Genomic DNA, 19,303 nt, shown 5'->3' on the forward strand with positions numbered 1-19,303 from the left:
AGACGGCAGTGGTGGAGGAGGAATACTTTTTTAATGTAAGAAAGAAATCCTCAGCTACTTTTCCTGCATCAAAGGAATTGAATGCCCTGTTTGAAGAAACTTAGGCTAACCCTGACAAGAAATTTCAGATCCCTAAAAGTTTGATTACATCCTTTCAGTTTCCCCTGGATGATAGAAAGAAATGGGAAAATCCGCCGATTGTCGGCGCATCGGTATCTAGGTTGTCACGTTGGGTTTAACCTCCACCACAATTTTGCTGCCACAGCGTTTATCCACACAAGTAGAGCGCTGGATACAATTTGTTCATAGGTTGTCACGTAAGATTGTCTTACCGGTGCCTGGGGCTGCATCCTTAAAGGACACAGCTGACCGCAAGTTTGAGAAAACTCTCAAATCACTGTACATGTCGGCAGGGGTGGCCCAGAGACACACTATTGCTTGTGCATGGGTCACTAGAGCCATTGCAAAATGGTCAGGTAACCTAATTGACAGTTTGGATACCTTACCCAGGGAGGACATTGTTTTACTCCTGCAGCATATCCAAGATTCGGCTAATTTTATGGTGGAAGCCTTAAAAGAAAATTGGTTTGCTCAACGCACGCACCACTGCCATGGCAGTGTCAGCACGCAGCGGATTGTGGCTACGCTAGTGGACTGCGGATATGGACTCCAGGAAAGGAGTGGAAAATCTGCCTTTCACAGGAGAGGTCCTGTTCGGGGTTAAACTGGATAAGCTAATATCCAAGGCTATGGCGGGTAAGTCTACATACCTTCCTTCCGCTACGCCCTAAGCTAGGAAAACCTACACTGCTCCAACTCTGCAGTCCTTTCGGACAGCAAAATTCAAAGGCAATTCCAAAGGTTCCTCTTCTGCCTTCAAAAGGTAATAGAGGTAAAACCAGGAAACCAGCAGCTGCAGGTTCTCAGTAACAGACCGCCAGGCCTGCTTCCTCAAAGCCTTCAGCATGACGATGGACCGCACTGCCTGGAAGACAGGCAGGTGGGAGCACAGTTACGTTATTTCAGTCAAGTTTGGGCAACGTCTTGCCAGGACCCCTTGGTCACAGACCTTATTGCTCAGGGATACAGACTGGAGTTTCAAGAACTCCCACCTCACAGATTCTTCAAATCAGGCTTACCAGCTTCTCCGGAAGCAAGTGTGACTTTACAGGCAGCAATTCAAAAACTGGTGCTGACTCAGGTCATTGTCCCAGTTCCACTTCTACTACAAAACAAGGGTTATTACTCCAACCTGTTTGTGGTACCGAAACCGGATGGTTCGGTGAGGCCCATTCTCAATCTCAAATCTCTGAACCCGTATTTATATAGGTGTTCAAATTCAAGATGGAGTCTCTGAGAGCGGTGATCTCAGGTCTGGAGGAGGGTGAATTCCAGGTGTCTCTGGACATCAAGGATGCGTACCTTCACATTCCGATTTGGCCGCCTCATCAGACGTATCTAAGGTTTGCACTGCAGGACTGTCACTATCAGTTTCAGGCCCAGCCATTTGGCCTCTCCACGGCACCAAGGGTATTCACCAAGGTAATGGCGGAGATTATATTTCTCCTCCGCAAACAGGGAGTGAACATAATACCATACCTGGATGACCTGCTGATAAAAGTGCCATCCAGGGAGAGGTTGTTGGACAGCATTGCCCTCTCAACCCGACTTCACCAGGATCACGGGTGGATTCTGAACCTGCCAAAATCCCACCTGGAACCAACACGGAGGCTTCCGTTCCTCGGAATGATCCTGGACACGGAGGAACAAAATGTGTTCCTTCCATTTGAAAAGGCATTGGTAATCCAGTCCATGGTACGGGATGTCCTAAAACCAACCCGGATAACGGTGCATCTATGCATTCGCCTTCAGGGGAAGATGGTAGCCTCTTACGAGGCTCTGCAGTACGGAAGGTTTCATGCCAGGCCATTCCAGCTGGATCTGGTGGACAAATGGTCCAGATCGCATCTTCACATGCACCAGAGGATACGCCTGTCGCCAAAAGCCAGGATTTCTCTTCTGTGGTGGCTCCAGACTTCTCACCTGACCGAGGGTCGATGGTTTGGGATTCAAAATTGGATTCTGCTAACCACGGACGCAAGCCTCAGAGGTTGGGGAGCAGTCACCACAGGGGAGCAGTCACCACAGGGGAACAGTTCCAAGGAAAATGGTTAAGTCAGGAAGCCATTCTTCCGATCAACATCCTGGAACTAAGGGCCATATACAACGACCTACTACAGGCATCGCATCTTCTTCAAGATCAAGCCATTCAAGTTCAGTCGGACAATGTGATGGCAGTAACGTACATAAACTGACAGGGCGGAATGAAGAGTAGAGCTGCAATGTCGGAGGTAACAAGAATTCTCCTCTAGGCAGAACGACACACGGTGGCAGTGTCAGCAATTTTCATTCCGGGAGTAGACAACTGGGAAGCGGACTTCCTCTGGAGACACGACCTCCACAAAGGAGAGTGGGGCCTTCACCTGCAGGTGTTCGAGTCCCTAACAAGTCGGTGGGGGAATCCCACAGATAGACATGATGGCCTATCGTCTCAACAAGAAGCTGAAGCGCTTTTGTTCCAGGTCAGGAGACCCACAAGCAGTGGCAGTAGATGCTCTGGTGACTCCATGGGTCTACCAGATGGTTTACGTGTTTCCACCTCTTCCATTGATCCCTAGAATTCTCAAAAGAATAAAAATGTAAAAGGTTCAAGCAATTCTCATTACTCCATATTGGCCGAGAAGGGCCTAGTACGTGGATCTACTGGAGTTGCTCCTGGAGGACCCGTGGCCTCTGCCTCTGCGAGAGGATCTTCTGCAACAGGGGCCGTTCGTCTATCAAGACTTACCGCGGATGCGTTTGACGGCATGGAAGTTGAGCATCATATTTTAGCCCGGAAAGGCATTCCGAAAAAGGTTTTTCCAACCCTTATCCAAGCTAGGAAGGGGGTAACGTCTAAACCAGGCATTCCCAACCACGGTCCTCAAGGCACACCAACAGTGCAGGTTTTAGTGATATCCAGGCTGCAGCACAGATGGTTAAATCAAAATAACTGAGCTACTAATTAAGTCACCTGTGCTGAAGCCTGGATATCACTAAAACCTGCATTGTTGGTGTGCCTTGAGGACCGTGGTTTGGAATGCCTGGCCTAAACATTACCACTGTATTTGGAAAAAATATGTTTCGTTGTGTGAAAACAGGAAATTTCCTCCAGTGGAATTTCAACTGGGACGTTTTCTCCTTTTTCTACAGTCAGGTGTGGATATGGGCCTACGTTTGGGCTTCTTAAAAGTCCAGATTTCGGCCTTATCCATTTCCTTCCAGAAACAATAGGCTTCCCTCCCTGAGGTTCAGACGTTCTTGAAAGGTGTTCTGCACATCCATCTGCCCTTTGTGCCTCCCACGGCATCTTGGGATCTTAAAGTGGTGTTGCAGTTTCTACAATCAGAATGGTTTGAGCCTTTACAGGAGGTTGACGTAAAGTTTTTTACGTGGAAGACCATTTCACTGTTGGCCTTAGCTTCCACAAGGCGTGTGTCGGAACTGGGGGCGTTGTCTCACAAAAGCTTCTTTTTGATTTATCATAAAGATAGAGCTGAACTCAGAACTCGTCAGCAATTTCTTCCTAAGGTGGTGTCTGCGTTTCATATCAACCAACCTATTGTGGTTCAGGTGCTTACGGACACCTTTGCTACCTCAAAGTCCTTGGATGTTGTGAGGGCTTTGAAGATCTATGTGAAACAGACAGCTCGTCACAGAAAATCTGACTCGCTGGTTGTTCTCTATAATCCCAAGAAAATTGGGTGTCCTGCTTCAAAGCAGTCTATTGCTCACTGGATCAGGCTTACTATCCAGCAGGCTTATTCATCGGCAGGATTGCCGGTTCCTAAAGTACAAGCCCACTCTACTAGGTCAGTGGGTTCTTCCTGGGTGGCTGCCCGGGGTGTCTCGGCTTTACAGCTCTGCCGAGCAGCTAATTGGTCTGGTTCGAACACGTTTGCTAAGTTCTACAAGTTCGATACTTTGGCCTCTGAGGACCTGAAGTTTGGTCAATCAGTTCTGCAGGAACCTCAGCACTCTCCCACCCGGTTTGGGAGCTTTGGTACATCCCCATGGTACTAATGTGGACCCCAGTATCCTCTAGGATGTAAGAGAAAATAGGATTTTAATTACCTACCAGTAAATCCTTTTCTTGTAGTCCATAGAGGATACTGGGCCCCCGCCCAGTGCTTTGTGTTTCCTGCACTGTTACTTCATTAAGTATTGTTGTTGGTTCAGCTGTGGCTACTCCGGTTCAAGTTTGGTTAGCATGGCTTTCTTCCTGTTTGTGTGTGATGGTTCGAATCTCACCACTGATCTGTTACATCCTTCCTCAGGATATGTCCGACTCCTTGGGCACAGTTTCTAGACTGAGTCTGGTAGGAGGGGCATAGAGGGAGGAGCCAGTGCACACTATTGATTTCTTGCCCAAGGCTCCTAGTGGACCCGTCTATACCCCATGGTACTAATGTGGACCCCAGTATACTCTACGGACTACGAGAAAAGGATTTACCGGTAGGTAATTCAAATCCTATTATTGTAACCAAAGCTGGTGATTACTGTAACTACAGTTGTATCCAGCTTATTCACTCTATTGTATTTGTGTGCAGTGTTCTTGGAATTTATGTGTCATTCTTATTTAACAAAAAAAAAATATTTGTATTAATAAATATTAAGCACCCAGCCTCTCATTCAAGTCGTAGCCTGGCTGCAAGCAGCACATACAGTATTCGTCATCCAAGCATTTAACTTTTAATTGTCTTCTACCCACTGGATCAAGTGCAGGAATAAAGAAAAGGATCCTGTCAGGAGTGATACAAATATAGATTTCACTATTATCAATCTCATGCTTTCAGTCGTTTTAGCACCAATGCAAAGTACAAATTAAATAAACATACTGAAGATAGTACTAGTTACCCATTACATGCCAGATTGTATACTGACTACACACAATTTGTGTTTTTAACTTCATATGATTATTATATCTGTGTTTTATTTTCTATCTTTAGAAAGATGGTTGGGGTTTGTTATAAATATAATACGGTGTTTTTTAATAGAACAAGAAGTGGGAAATATATATATATTTAATACAAGGAAAATATATATATATCTCATTTATTTTATTACAAACCGATGTGTTCCTGCGTGTATCCGTATTCCTGACACAGGTATAATTTAAAAACAAGGGCAATGTCCATTGTCTGGTTATATGAGACCAAAACAAGACAAGTGTTTGGAGTTGGACATATGTCAGCATAAAAATCCGTGCTGTCTAATCCTGGTACAATTGTTCACCTTGTGCCTTAAATCCATATAATCCATGTTACACATTGTATTTTTATGTTATTTCTAACACTCAAAATTGAGGCAACAGTGCCCCTTACTGTTTCTTAGCATTTATGTATATTTCCTAATCTGACACTTGTACCCATGAAATAGCTTATTCAGGAGTTCTCCAGCCTATATAAACTGGAACCAGTCAATGTTAATTCAGCCTAGACAGCTTGGATGAAACACGGACTGCAGAAGTGCCAGGATGATCTGAATATAACTCAGCCTCTAGACATAGAGGCCAAGGCTCGTGAGTATGCTGATGTGATTGCTGTATTGAATATCTGCTGAACTGATCAATAACCTTAGCTAAGTATACAATAAATTCATATTTATATATTCAAGTTATTTGTTGAAGTATTTTTCTGGGAATCCACCCATCTGGGTCTCCTCGAACTTAACCCACCTGTAACAGATCCCCTGGATTTCGATGAATAATAAATTGTATGCCAAGCCATGTCTAGTTGGTGGAGGTGACTCCCAACATCGGAGGTTAGATACACACCTGTATTTGTTATTTATTAATGACTATAATTAAGTTAGCTATTTTGTGGGTTAAAACAATACAGCATATCAAACCACTAGGAACCAGTGATATCAGTGATGTATAGTATTCTACTTCAGTGATGTCACTGGTTGCTAGCAAATGGATAGGCTGCATTCACAGTTATATCACTGGCTACTGATGAATAGATAAGCTGAACTCTCAGTGATGTGATGGCTCCTACTGATTAGATAGGCTGCACTGTCAGTAACATCACAGTGACAGGCTAATAATGAATAGATAAGCTGCACTTTCTGTGATATTACTGGTTCCCAGTGAATTGATTAGCTGCATTCTCAGTGATATCACTGGTTCTGAGTGAATGTATAGGATGCTTAATCAATGATGTCACTGGTTCCGAGTGACTGGGTAGGCTGCATACTCAGTGATGTCACTTGTACCTAGTGAATAGACTGCAGTCTCAGTGATGTAACTAGTTCCTAGTGTATCCATAGGCTGTATTCTAAGTTATATAATTGGCTACTAGTAAATGGATAGGCTGCACTCTCAGTGATGTGGCTAGCTTCTGATGAATGGCAGGGGCAGCCCCTGACATTTATCAGAAGCTAGCTACATCACTGAGTGGCTAGCATCACATCACTGAGCTAGCGACATTCTCAGTGATGTCACTAGCATATGTTGAATGGATAGGCTGCATTCTCAGTGATGTCACTAGCTTCTGATGAATGGATAGGCTGCATTCTCAGTGATGTAACTAGATTCTGTTGAATGGATAGGCTGCATTCTCAGTGATGTCACTAGCTTCTGCTGAATGGATAGGCTGCATTCTCAGTGATGTCACTAGCTTCTGATGAATGGATAGGCTGCATTCTCAGTGATGTCACTAGCTTCTGGTGAATGGATAGGCTGCACTCTCAGTGATGTCACTAGCATATGATGAATGGATAGGCTGCATTCTCAGTGATGTCACTAGCTTCTGATGAATGGATAGGCTGCATTCTCAGTGATGTCACTAGCTTGTGATGAATGGATAGGCTGCATTCTCAGTGATGTCACATGCGTATGATGAATTGATAGGCTGCATTCTCAGTGATGTTACTAGCATATGATGAATGGATAGGCTGCATTCTCAGTGATGTCACTAGCTTCTGGTGAATGGATAGGCTGCACTCTCAGTGATGTCACTAGCATATGATGAATGGATAGGCTGCATTCTCAGTGATGTCACTAGCTTCTGATGAATGGATAGGCTGCATTCTCAGTGATGTCACTAGCTTCTGATGAATGGATAGGCTGCATTCTCAGTGATGTCACATGCGTATGATGAATGGATAGGCTGCATTCTCAGTGATGTCACTAACATATGATGAATGGATAGGCTGCATTCTCAGTGATGTCACTAGCTTCTGATGAATGGATAGACTTTATTTTCAATGATGTCACTGACTCCTAGTGAATAATTTCCAAAGTTTTCAACATTGGACACAACAGACGGAGGCAGTCTCCACTTTTAAAGTAAAACTATTAATAAAGCTTATTAATTAGCATTTGTTTTTCATTTATAACTGTAACATAGTCTGAAGAAGTCTACATTCCTGGGATACCTGCATGCTGGTAAAGAGGGTGTTGATTGACATCTCCTCATCATCTGCGCTGTTCCGAACCTCTTCAATCAAAGCTTTCAGGAGAATAATTGCTTCTCTTGTTGAAGTCTGCAGCTCTTTCACTGTCTGTATTCAACACGCATACAAAGCCATCACACATTTAAGACGACCTGGCCTGTACATTCATATAAATAATGGATGTCAGTTATTTGGTTGTATTCATTTCCTTAACATGGTACTCAGTCCTAGCAATCCTAAATAATTGTCACTCCATTTCCCAGGCCACATCAATTTCCAAATGCAGGAACGCAGCTAGGTCACTGATACTTTGAACCTTCATTATAGTATATTTAGTTGAGTAGCATCTTTGCATACTCTTACCTTGCAACCCACACTGGAACATATTCAAAGAACATACTTAATATTTAGGATCTCTGGGTCTTGGTCTAACAACAAATAAGTCCCAAATGATGCTTGGAAAAGCAAACAGTGTACATTCTGGGGAGAGATGTACTAAGCAGTGAAAAGAGTGGAGAAGTGAGCCAGTGAAGAAGTTGCCCATGGCAACCAATCAGCATTGAAGTAACATTTATAATTTGCACACTATAAAATTATACAGAGCAGCTGATTGGTTGCCATGGGTAACTTCTCCACTGGCTCACTTCTCCACTCTTATCACTGCTTAGTACATGTCCCAATATCTCTATACTGCTCCCTGGGGGCACCAATGCTTAGTACATGTCCCAATATCTCTATACTGCTCCCTGGGGGCACCAATGTTCTGATAACTCAGTGAGTACAGCGATCATTTCCAAGATGTCTTTTTTCCTAATCACATGCTTACATGTGGTTGCTAGGGATCCTTTTCAAACTCTTTCTCAACAGAAAACGTATACTACAGAGCCCAATAGATTGACACCACATATATGTAGGTGGGAAATTTCTCTCAGCACAACCCAATGTCATGCATTATATATCCAGTGGCTAAGCACTAAGGCAAAGAGCTGACATGTTCCCCAGTATCTGCTCAACTGTTTATTTGTTTGGTGATCATAATTTGGTCATTATTACTGTAGTCATAATGTAAAATAGCAGCAATGGCTATACTCATACTCAAAGTGCTTAAAGCCTATCTTACATCATGTGCCACGTGACTGTGGTTGTCATGGTAAGTGGTCAATCATTCATAGAAGTCTAAAGAAACAAATGGAGAATAAAATGCACTTACCAAGCTGCTTCTTAAAGCCTGCCACAGTGATTTATGGTAAAAAAAAAAATTACATTTTTAATGGGGTTTGCGGTTGTAACCTACCATTACAGCTTGATCCAGCTTCTCACACCCTTGTATGTAAGCGGTCTCAATATCAATGCAGTGAGCGCGGCTTTCTCTGTGGAAAATCCATAAACAGTCTATAGCATATGTTCTGACGAGGAAAACAAAGTCTGTACATCTAGGGGCATACAGTATTGTCATTATTTGTTTCTGTTGTCATTATTATTTAAAAAGAGTAAACACAGTTGTTTGACAATAAATGGCTTCACCCAACCACTAACCATGAGTGAAAGAAAAGTTTGCGAGTTATCATTCATATTTCTGACAAATGGCCAGAAAATCACAAATTCTGCTAGGGTATGTAAACTTATGAGCACAACTGTATATGCTGCAATCCCTCCATTTCCGACCACAAAAGCAGGCCCCATAGGTTCCTGTTAAGCTGATAAACTGTCAAACAGCAGCTGGTGCCATCTTCAGATGACATTAGTTTGGTCACTTTTTTTCCCCCCGGAAGATCTGTCCGAGCGTCCCAACTATGATCAATGTAAGAGGTAATTTTTCATTATCTCATTGAAAGTTGTGGCGTAATCACCACCTCACAGCTGGTTGGTGGTGTTCATAAAATAAAGAATTATTTTGTTATTGCAGTTGATAGAAGCCAATTTTACAATATTGGAAAGTGAAATTGAAAGAAGCATCCATCCATAGGTGCCTGATTCAGGGATGGATGCTAATGTATTCACAGCTGTGATCCCGTACGCTGTGGACATGCGAAAATATGCTAATGCTGTCGTCGCCTGAGAATGTACCTGATGCCAACCAGAGGTTGACAGATCCAAGCAAGTGCATACAAACACATAGCGGTGGTCACAGATGACCGATGGAATGCGACCACCGAGCCCGCTGCGTGGCGAGCGCAGTGAGCCTGCAAGGGGTTTTGTTGAGCTCGTCCCCCCCCCCACCATCTTCTGCTGCCGGGATCACGGTGTCGGTATGCTGACCGCCTGGATCCCGGCAGCTGGCATAACATACCAAACTCACTTTGATAATCAATCATCTCAGTGACCCTATCGTTGCACAGAATGACTGAGGCACTAGCGCCATATTTTCTGTGTATGGATTGCAGTTGTAGGCTCAGACACGTCCCAACAACAGTCACAACACACCTGCACTTTTGCCGTCACTCCATGTGACCGCCCCCCAAACATTCTGACTGTCAATTACTTTGAAAAGAAACTCTCACTGCGAGCATCATCGCTGAGGTACCGTAGTGCATGTGCAGTGTGACTGTGATGCATGGCCAGTCGGCTGATAATCACTCAGTTATGTAAATATCGGCCTTGTGTACATCGCTAAATCAGGCCCATAGTGTGTTGACATGCACGTCTTTATCGGAATGTGAAAGCAGCCTGATAGGACATTGAAAATAGCATTTTGAGAGATTTATTTTTAGTTCATACCTATCTTTTGTCACTATTACCAACCCAGTAATAAAGTAGAACCAGGCGCAGAGGAAATTACTGCGGCCCATGACTAACAGCAGGACTGGGATGTGGGCTGAGACCCATTGTAACATACCGTATATACTCGAGTATAAGCCGACTTTTTCAGCACTTTTTTTTGTGCTGAAAAAGCCACCTCGGTTTATACTCGAGTCAGTGGCAGTGCAGTGTGACAGGCAGAGCAGTGTGAAGGAGGGACACGGAGCGCACAGCGGGTGCCTCTCCCGTGTCCCTCCTGCATCTCCGGCGGCAGCGGCGGGTCGATTAAAGGAAGTACCCGTTCGTGACCTCTGATCACGAACCGGCACTTCCTTTAATAGACCCGCCGCGGCCGCCGGAGATGCAGGAGGGACACAGGAGAGGCGCGCGCTGTGCGCTCTATGTCCCTCCTTCAGAAGACAGCGCGGGATCGACGGAGGGGTAAGTAACAGGCACTGGGGGAGCATATTTGGCACTTGGGGAGGGGGCATATGTGGCAGCATGAGGGGCATATGTGGCAGCATGAGGGGCATATCTGGCAGCATGAGGGCATATCTGGCAGCATGAGGGCACATCTGGCACTGTGGGGCATAAGTGGCAGCATGAGGGGCATATCTGGCAGTATGAGGGCATATCTGGCACTGTGGGGGCATATCTGGCACTGAGGGCTGTGTACGGCTAGAGCTGCATTTCCCACCCTAGGCTTATACTCGAGTCAATAGGTTTTCCCAGGTTTTTGTGGTAGAATTAGGTGCCTCGGCTTATATTCGGGTCGACTTATACTCGAGTATATACGGTAAGTTTGGGAGCCAAAATCAGCCAACTAATATACAGGCACACCAGCCCATCTGGCAACTAGCTGCCAGTCTATACCTGTCAGGAAGCACAACCTCAGTGGACCTGAAACCGCCTCAATGTCTGTGTAAGCGCAAGTCAGCCAAGCATATTTGTTAAGCATTGCTGCTATAATGTGTCAATCCCCACTCACACTTGCATGTCACGGAAACAGTTGATGCAAAGCATTGATTTCTTCTCAGTGGAAAACATGATGTAGGGTTCCTCGTGCAAGGCTGCAAAGAAGATACAACAGTCAAGAAATATTCAGAAACAGCTGTTGATAAATGGGTTAGGTTTAAGAGGTACGATGAAATGTTAATGGGCGTATAACCTCCCCACCATGTTAGGGTCCCAATGACTTTGGGAATGGGCACCCTAATATTGCTGCAGCTGTAAATGTAGGGATTTATAACAGGCTGGGGCAGTACAAATATATGCAGCTCTTCTTCCTCTATTGTGTCTACATTTGTACTTTGGGCCTCATTCAGGTTTGATAGCAAAGCAAAAAAGCACACAACTGGGCAAAACCATGGTGCACTGCAGTTGGGGCAGGCGGAAGGCTGACTTACTACCTTATTCTAAGGCAAGAACATGTGAGGCTAATGAGAAGGGTTTGTAAATGTGCATCTGCAAGTGAAAACTTGTTACTTTATGCCAGCCACTGAAATCATCTTAATTAGTATCCCCCCGTGCACCAGCCCCGTGCTAGAAAGGAGAGATCTATTAGATACAGTCTTCCCTTCTCCATACGCATTATGTAACGCACGCAAGACACAGGGTTGCTCTGTGCGCTCACATTGTCGCTATCCAGCTGCCGCCCCGAAACACCTCATTTGCGTTTGTGCACATCGATTTATCTTACTCAGCCTTAAAGTGAGCACAATTATTATTACGTATAAAATAAGAGGGCACTAACGTTACTAGTTCTCTTAAGGGGGTAATATGAATTTATTAATACATTAGGGGCAAAATAAAGGTTTAATTTTATTGAGAGCAATATTATTTATTAATTATATTAAAGAGGCAAGATTAATTGTTACTTGGTGTACACAATATCTGTATTACAGGTGCAACACTTATTATTTTATGGCTATATAAATGGTGCCCACATCAGAACAAATTAATCTTGCCTCTGTCATATAAACATTCTTTTTACACCAATTAACAATTAGTTAATATTGCCTTATTAATATATGTAATAAATAATATTGCTCTTGCAATTAAACCTTAATTTTGCCCTTATATTAATAAATTATACTGCCACCAGAAGAGAATGTGAAATACAGAAACAAATTGGATGCTTTTGTAAGATATGGTGGGTGCTGTTGAATGTCACCTGTGGGAGAACCGCATAGAAACTCTGTGGGCTACACACGTCTCCATTTATAGACTGAACCGACAAGTTTTGGGACACAGATGACCGCGCATTTTCTGGGTTTGCATATAATACCCCCTAATGCTTGTAACAGGATGCATCCATTTTCACTGCAGCTTTATACTAAAGAATTTGATTATTGGACCTGAGGAGGTCTGCTTGACCTTATTAATTTGATGCCTGCATAGTCATCAGAAACCATAATAAAGCCAAGAGAAATTTGGGGGAGATGCATCGAGTCTTCTAAAGGGAAGACAAGTGGGAAAGTTTAGGCACCAGTAGGGGGGGTTAGGCTTAGGGTGCAGACACTGGAAGGTTAGGGTTAGGGACCAGGAAGGAAGGGTTATGTTTAGGTAGATAGAAGGGAAGGTTAGGGTTAGGCAACAAGTGGGGAGGGTTAGGTTAAGGCAGCAGGGAAGGGAGGGTTAGGGTTTAGGAACCACACGGGGAGGTTTAGGGTTAGGCACCCATAAGGGAGGGTTAGAGTAGGGAAAAGGTGAGGGTTAGGGGACTAAATGGTGGGCTCTTGGGATTCTGATGGACAGGATGCCGCTGTAGGTATAATGACTGTCGGTATCCCGTCCATCTGTAACACATACTGTTCCCTCCTGAGCTCAGTTTATGACTTATTGGTTGTGAACTATCATACTTATCCCCATCAGTACCCAAGCATTATATCTCCCCACTGTATGACTTCTACACAGCTGTAATATATATAACACTCCTTACTATCACATGTTGCTGAAAAGGAAAGAGAACAAGGAAGGACATTATCTAACTGGTAAATCACAGTAATTCCCATAGCCCATGAGCCTCCCATTAGCTGTAGCATCCAGCATCAAATACTGAATTCACATCGAGCTACAGGCTTCCTTTTGTTGGCAAGATGGGCGAGTCAGGGAACTATTAGAAACATATGGTAGCACTGCCCAGTCAGTAAGCCTTCTGGAAAGCTTTACTGTCACCTTGCAAGAATATAACGAAGTATAAAATTCCATATGACCCTAGGACATTGTTACTACTCTGTCCAGTCTGTAAACTCTCTCTATTATCCAGCACCCAAGTTTTTAAAGAAACATACAACAAATGGTAAATATTACACTGATCATATATATATGAAAGTGCTGCAATAATCTTCCCCCATTAGTAAGTGGTCATACATTTAGTATGCCAGGAATACTAGTGGCAGCGTGGGTACTTTTCTGTTGTCCCTGCACCCTTCTTGCTAAGAGACCCTTTTGTGTGTTTTCTATACTCTATACTAGGGCTGGCCAAACCAGTCCTCGAGATCTCCCAACAGTTCATATTTTCCAGGCCTCCTGGAGACCTGTAGAATGGTCAGTTAGGAATGAATGCAGCACATCTTAATTAGAAATGACTACACCTGTGCACCAGCTAGGTGGTCTGGAAAATGTGAACTGTTGGTAGATCTCGAGGACTGGTTTGGCCAGCCCTGCTCTATACTTTCTATACTCTCCAACTTGTATGAGACATGTATCAATACACATGACTAACTATCAGTGGTAAACAGTGTGGACTGGAAAATGAAGGGCACACCGGGGTAATTAAGTGGTACGGGTCCATGTTTGATAAATATACATAGTAAATACTGTTGGTGCACACATGATAATGTACCAGATTAATAACATGAATGCACTGCAGAAAAGACACCATAGTCCAGTGCAGTATAATGTAACATATGTATAATTGAAGTGCAGTAAGGAACCTGATCTCTAGAAGAGGAGGTGGACCACCAGGTACTGGGGCCCACCAGGGGTTTCCTCTCTACCTCTGAGGGACAGTCCAATACTGGTGATAAATATCCACAATGGTCTCCTAGTGCCTCAAACCTGATGGTTGCAAACGTTGCCTGATATAAATCAACTGAAAAGGACACAATTTGCTTGGTCAAATACATATGAGGACAAGCCGAGTGGGCAGTCTGTAGAAGTATGGCCAATATGTAATCATGCACTAAGTAAGGAGACAAGATCTTTGCTTTGCATATTCTGCTTTATTGGGAGGAAGTTATTTCATCATTTCTAATCATGTTAATGCCGACTTTACTGGATAGTCTTCAGAAATTATTACATAACGTGTCTGCAAGAAAATCATTAACCTATATGGTCAATTTTATTAAAGTGCCAATGCTTTTTATGTTGGAAATGATAGAACCTGCTTTCAGTTGGATTGAAAGGTTTGGTTGTATCATGGATTAAGAACTAGAACTAAGAATTTAAGAAGTAGGCATATTATAGCAATAGCTCCCAACTGGGGTACTGGAGGTGAGGAATAAAGCAGAGGGCACAGTCACATCTGGCACCAAGGCAGAGAGCTAGGAAGGCAGCTGAGATGGCGGAGTTGTTGATGTTGAGGGAGATTTATGGGCAGGAGCAGGACCATCTTAACAGCATTGTAGACCCTGGGCAAAGCAATGCACTAGGGCAACTACCTACCCATTCATGTACATAAATTAAAATAATAATAATTTACCGCTCCTACAGTCCTGAGCCGTCTCTCCACATGCTCCCATACAGTGAATGTCTGTAAGCACTCTGATTGGTGGAAAACTCCAGCCATCCACCAATCAGCATGCTGACAGTCACTGTCTGGCTGCAGGTTGGGAGGCAGGTAGAGAATGCTGCCTGGCCACTCTGAGTAATTAACAATCAAAGCAGCCGGGAAGCATTCTCTATCTGCCTCCCAAGAGGCTCCAGAGGCACTGGTCTGGGGGGCAAATGCCTCACCGGCCCAGCCCACCCCTCCTCAGAGGCCCCTAGAATCAGGGGGCCCTGAGCAGCTGCCCAGTTAGCCTATATGTTAAGATGGCCCTGGATGAAGATGTCTCTAGGAGGAGAAAGGATAATAAGCTCAGTTTTAGGCTTATTATGTTTTATGTAGTTTAAGGAAAATTATGACTATGTAGGGATTACACAAGACTGATACTTTCTGTCACTCTTGTACACTTCCTGTGCCACCCAACAGGCCCGCCCACTCATCCACCATCAAAGATCTCTATTGGTCAATCTCATCATGGAAAAGCTGGTAAATGAAAATAAATGAGAAGTAGCTGAAATGTTTATATTGTAAATAATTAATACACAATAGAAATAACCATCCCCCTCAGATTACAGATGAGCCACTTATGGAGCTGATGGAGAATGGAGATATGGCCATACTTACAGCACTTCTTGTGTATATCCTTTACACGTTTACTCAGTGGGACAATGTCATGGCAGGAGAACATTTTCGCTTTATGTGTTTCATCTCTGCACCTAGCACACAGCGGCTGATTGCAGGTGTTACAGTAATACATCAGGTCACCATCCTGGAAGAAGAATGACACACGTTGGATCTCATCATAGTGGGTTCTGTGAAGGCTGCACACAAGTCCTACACTTAATCATAGCCAACTAGTTGTTGAATTAAAGCTGAATTACAGTAACATAAAAAACCTAAAATTTAATTATTAGAGATTGGATATTCCACCCAGGGTAACCTATGTTGCACATCCAAAATGGCTGCCTTGTCTGGTACCTTTCATGGGTGGGTTATGTAACCTGTGGTACTTATAAAGCCAAATGGCTGCACCACCCTGCGTTAAGGTAATTGTACCAATTATGTAAACTGTTTTTTTTAGTTTGTTTTCTTCGTGCTGTAATACTTCAGCTCTGTGCTATGATTTTGATTCTTGTAAAGCGACTTTGGGGGCCATTCAGACCTGATTGCACGCTATTTATTTTTTTTGCAGCGCTGCGATCAGGTCAGAACCGCACAGCCGATCGCAAGGTGATTGACAGGAAGAAGACGTTTGTGGGTGGCAACGGACCGTTTTCTGGGAGTTTATGGAAAAACGCAGGCATGTCCAAGAGTTTGCAGGGCGGGTGTCTGATGTCAATTCTGGGCCCAGACAGGCTGAAGTGATCGCAGCGACTGAGTAAGTTCTGGGCAACTCAGAAACTGCACAAAGTTTTTTTGTACCGCTCGGCTGTACATGCGATAGCACACTTGCACTGCTAAAATACACTCCCCGGTGGGCGGCGACTATGCGAACGCAAGACTGCAAAAAAACACTAGCGAGCGATCAGGTCTGAATTAGGCCCTTTGAGTCCTGCTGGAGAAAAGCGTTCTATAAATAAAATTATTATTATTACTACTATTCTTTTAAATCAGGTCAATTAGGTCTTTAGTTTTATTAAACTTTAAACTGATATAGAAAATTACGCTAAATAGGTAATAACTTTGAACTTGGATGTTCAACTTTTCCACAATGCACATTTCAAGTTCTCTCTCTGGTGAAAAGGTTGCCTATAGGCTGCAATGCAATAGCTGTTCTGAGTGGGTTTTCGGAGCTTTGTAAATAGGCTGTTTGAAGACTCCTTAGAAGGCTTTAGGTATGCTTATGTGAACGAAACTGAGGGACCAGCGCAGATACCTCTGATTTCTGCGGTGTACCCCTAGGTTAAATAGTAAACATACTAAATTAATCAATCCTCTCAAAATAGATTTACAATAATAAATAGGCCCCCATTATGCTGGTTGCTTGCTTGCTATGGTTTAGTGCAAAATTGCACATAATTATGATATTAAATTGCCCTCTGTTTCGCACCATGCCCATCTTACTCCTGTTCGTCGTGGTGCTCAGAACTTTTTACTGGTCTACATTTTTAATGCGGATATGATATAGATGTTTTTGCGTAAATTTGCAAAGTGAAAATTTATATTTTCTTGCAAAGTCACTACATGTGTGGACAGTGACTTAATGTTTGATTAACTGGAGCAAGCTGTCATTGTTCCAGAAAATTAAGGGTTAATTTTGCAATCAACATTCACAATAACATTCACTTACAGGAAGGAAATAGCTGGTATGAGAGTAGAAGAAGGAGGGAGCGGCATTAACACCACAGCCAGGGCCGGTTGTAGTCCTTGTGGCGCCCAAGGCAAAAGTTTCCATTGGCCCTCCCCCCCCCCCCCCCCGACAGGTAAAACAGAGCTAGCGCGCGTCCAAAAACATGGGTGTGGCTTCATATGGAAGGGGCGTGGCCATGGTTATACCCCCTTTAGTTGTGCCCTCAGTAGTTGTGCCCCCTGTAGCTGTGACCCAAGGAGATTTGCCCCCTGTAGCTGTGCCCCGTAGTAGCACCGATTACAATCACAAAAAAACAACAACACAATACTCAACAGCCCCGCTCCTGCTTCCCGACCGCTGACAATGGTGCCGGCTGCAGCAGGCGCCCACACAGCCCACGGCACCTGCTGCAGCCAGGGAGCGGGGTGCGGGTGGGCGGCGTGCACCTGCAGGGTGTCTAGAACCATTCATTGAGACCACCAGACTGCAGGAATGGCTGGAATAAGAGTGGAGAAAGGAGACTTCCGGTGGGCGGGGCATCGAGTAACTCCTCTCCCGGGTTAGAGATCTATAATCTGCCTGCATCCCCCACTCTGGGGCAAATCTTGGGGTCACTAAGCACCTATACGGGCTCTAGAAGTGCTGCTGAGTCGGATGACCCCTATATCTCCCCGGGATTCGTTTTAGCCACTGGAGTCTGGCCACAATTTGTGATGGCCCGCATGAACGCCGATGTTGGCGCGAACAAGATAGCGGTGACGGGCCTGTAGCGGGCTCACCCTATTTCTACCTGCTTCGCTGGCATCAAGCGGATACCAGCTGTCGGGTGCGGACCGCTGAAGAGAGACAGTTGTGGGAGGACCGGACCTTTGCGGGACCGGCGGGAGTGACTGACCTGGTTGCCGCTAGGGGGACCTTGGGGCTCGGGACTCTGCTTGCCCTCTGACCCGGATCCTGCTGCTGGATGATGTGAGGGAGCCGCCGATCATACGGAGCAGTGGCTGCGGCAAAGAGGAGACCCTTTCTGCCCCGTTCTGCCCAGCGAGTCTGGCATGGCTGCACGGCTCTGACGGCGTATCGGCTTCCCCTGACCATAGCTTTTAAGCCGCGCCGGGAGTTGAGCGGCGCTCGGCCCGGATCCTGCGGGCGTGGGGAGCAGAGAGGCCGCTGCAACGGAGAGAAATCCCTCTTCACCCATCCTGCCTGACACGACAGACGCAGCTGCGGAGCTTGGACGGCGGGTTGGTTTCTCCCGGCCTGGGCGGCGCTGGGAGCTGCACGAGTGCGATCGCTCTCGGGGGGGAGGGACCTCACACAGTGCTGCAGCGGGGAAGCAACCCTAATTCTGTGAGCTGGCTGGGCGCTTGATCTGGGGTACCCACTTGAAGACCTGCCCCCTGAGCTGACTTTCCGGCACGGACCCTGCGGGTTCTTTGCCCGGACCCCGGGGCTCCCACGTACGGGTGGCTGGCGCCATACCTAAAGAGCTGCTGCTGGGTGTCCCTGACGTTGAGGGCTACTGTCGGGGTGTGTGGGATCCCTTATTGCCAAGGACCCTTTGTGCTTAACCGGAGGCCCACGACCCTGCTGTAAGTTCTGCCTCTCCCGGCACGGGCGGATGGATCGTGCTGGAAACTAACGCTAGCCGCAGGGAGGATCTTTGGCCCTATACCGGCGGGCGCGTTGCCCGACTCTCTGGGACGGGCACGCTGCTGTTCCTGAGGACGGAGGTGGTGATCGACGACTTGTGTCTGCACGGCGCCTGAGACGACGGCGCCTGTTGCCGTCTGGGTGCTGGGGATCGGAGCTTGGACTTTGCTGTCGGGGCTGTTTCTCGCCTGCAGGGCCTTGTGCCCGCCAAAGGTACTAACACTGTTTGTCTCCCCTACTGCCTTATACTAACGTCCTCCCTCTGCTTTTTCACTCTACCCCACTCTTGGTACCACCCCCCCTCATGTGTGAGCCATTTCCCCTCCTCGCAAAACATTCCTCTCCTCCCTAATCAA

General features: G+C 45.4%; 1 protein-coding gene across 2 annotated transcripts in view; it reads right to left on the reverse strand.

Annotated features, from left to right (window-relative positions):
- The window catches only part of RNF207 (ring finger protein 207), a 201,278-nt gene that overhangs the window by 121,288 nt on the left and 60,687 nt on the right, over positions 1–19,303 (reverse strand). For both annotated transcript variants that reach the window (XM_063943428.1, XM_063943427.1), the window contains 4 exons: positions 15,632–15,776; positions 11,225–11,306; positions 8,792–8,867; positions 7,480–7,605 (listed from right to left, as the gene is read on the reverse strand). In XM_063943428.1, coding sequence (XP_063799498.1) covers positions 7,480–7,605; positions 8,792–8,867; positions 11,225–11,306; positions 15,632–15,776 — 429 coding nt within the window. The remainder of the gene's footprint in view (positions 1–7,479; positions 7,606–8,791; positions 8,868–11,224; positions 11,307–15,631; positions 15,777–19,303) is intronic.

This window comes from Pseudophryne corroboree, chromosome 10 (genome assembly GCF_028390025.1).
Source record: "Pseudophryne corroboree isolate aPseCor3 chromosome 10, aPseCor3.hap2, whole genome shotgun sequence".
Lineage (NCBI taxonomy): Eukaryota > Metazoa > Chordata > Amphibia > Anura > Myobatrachidae > Pseudophryne > Pseudophryne corroboree.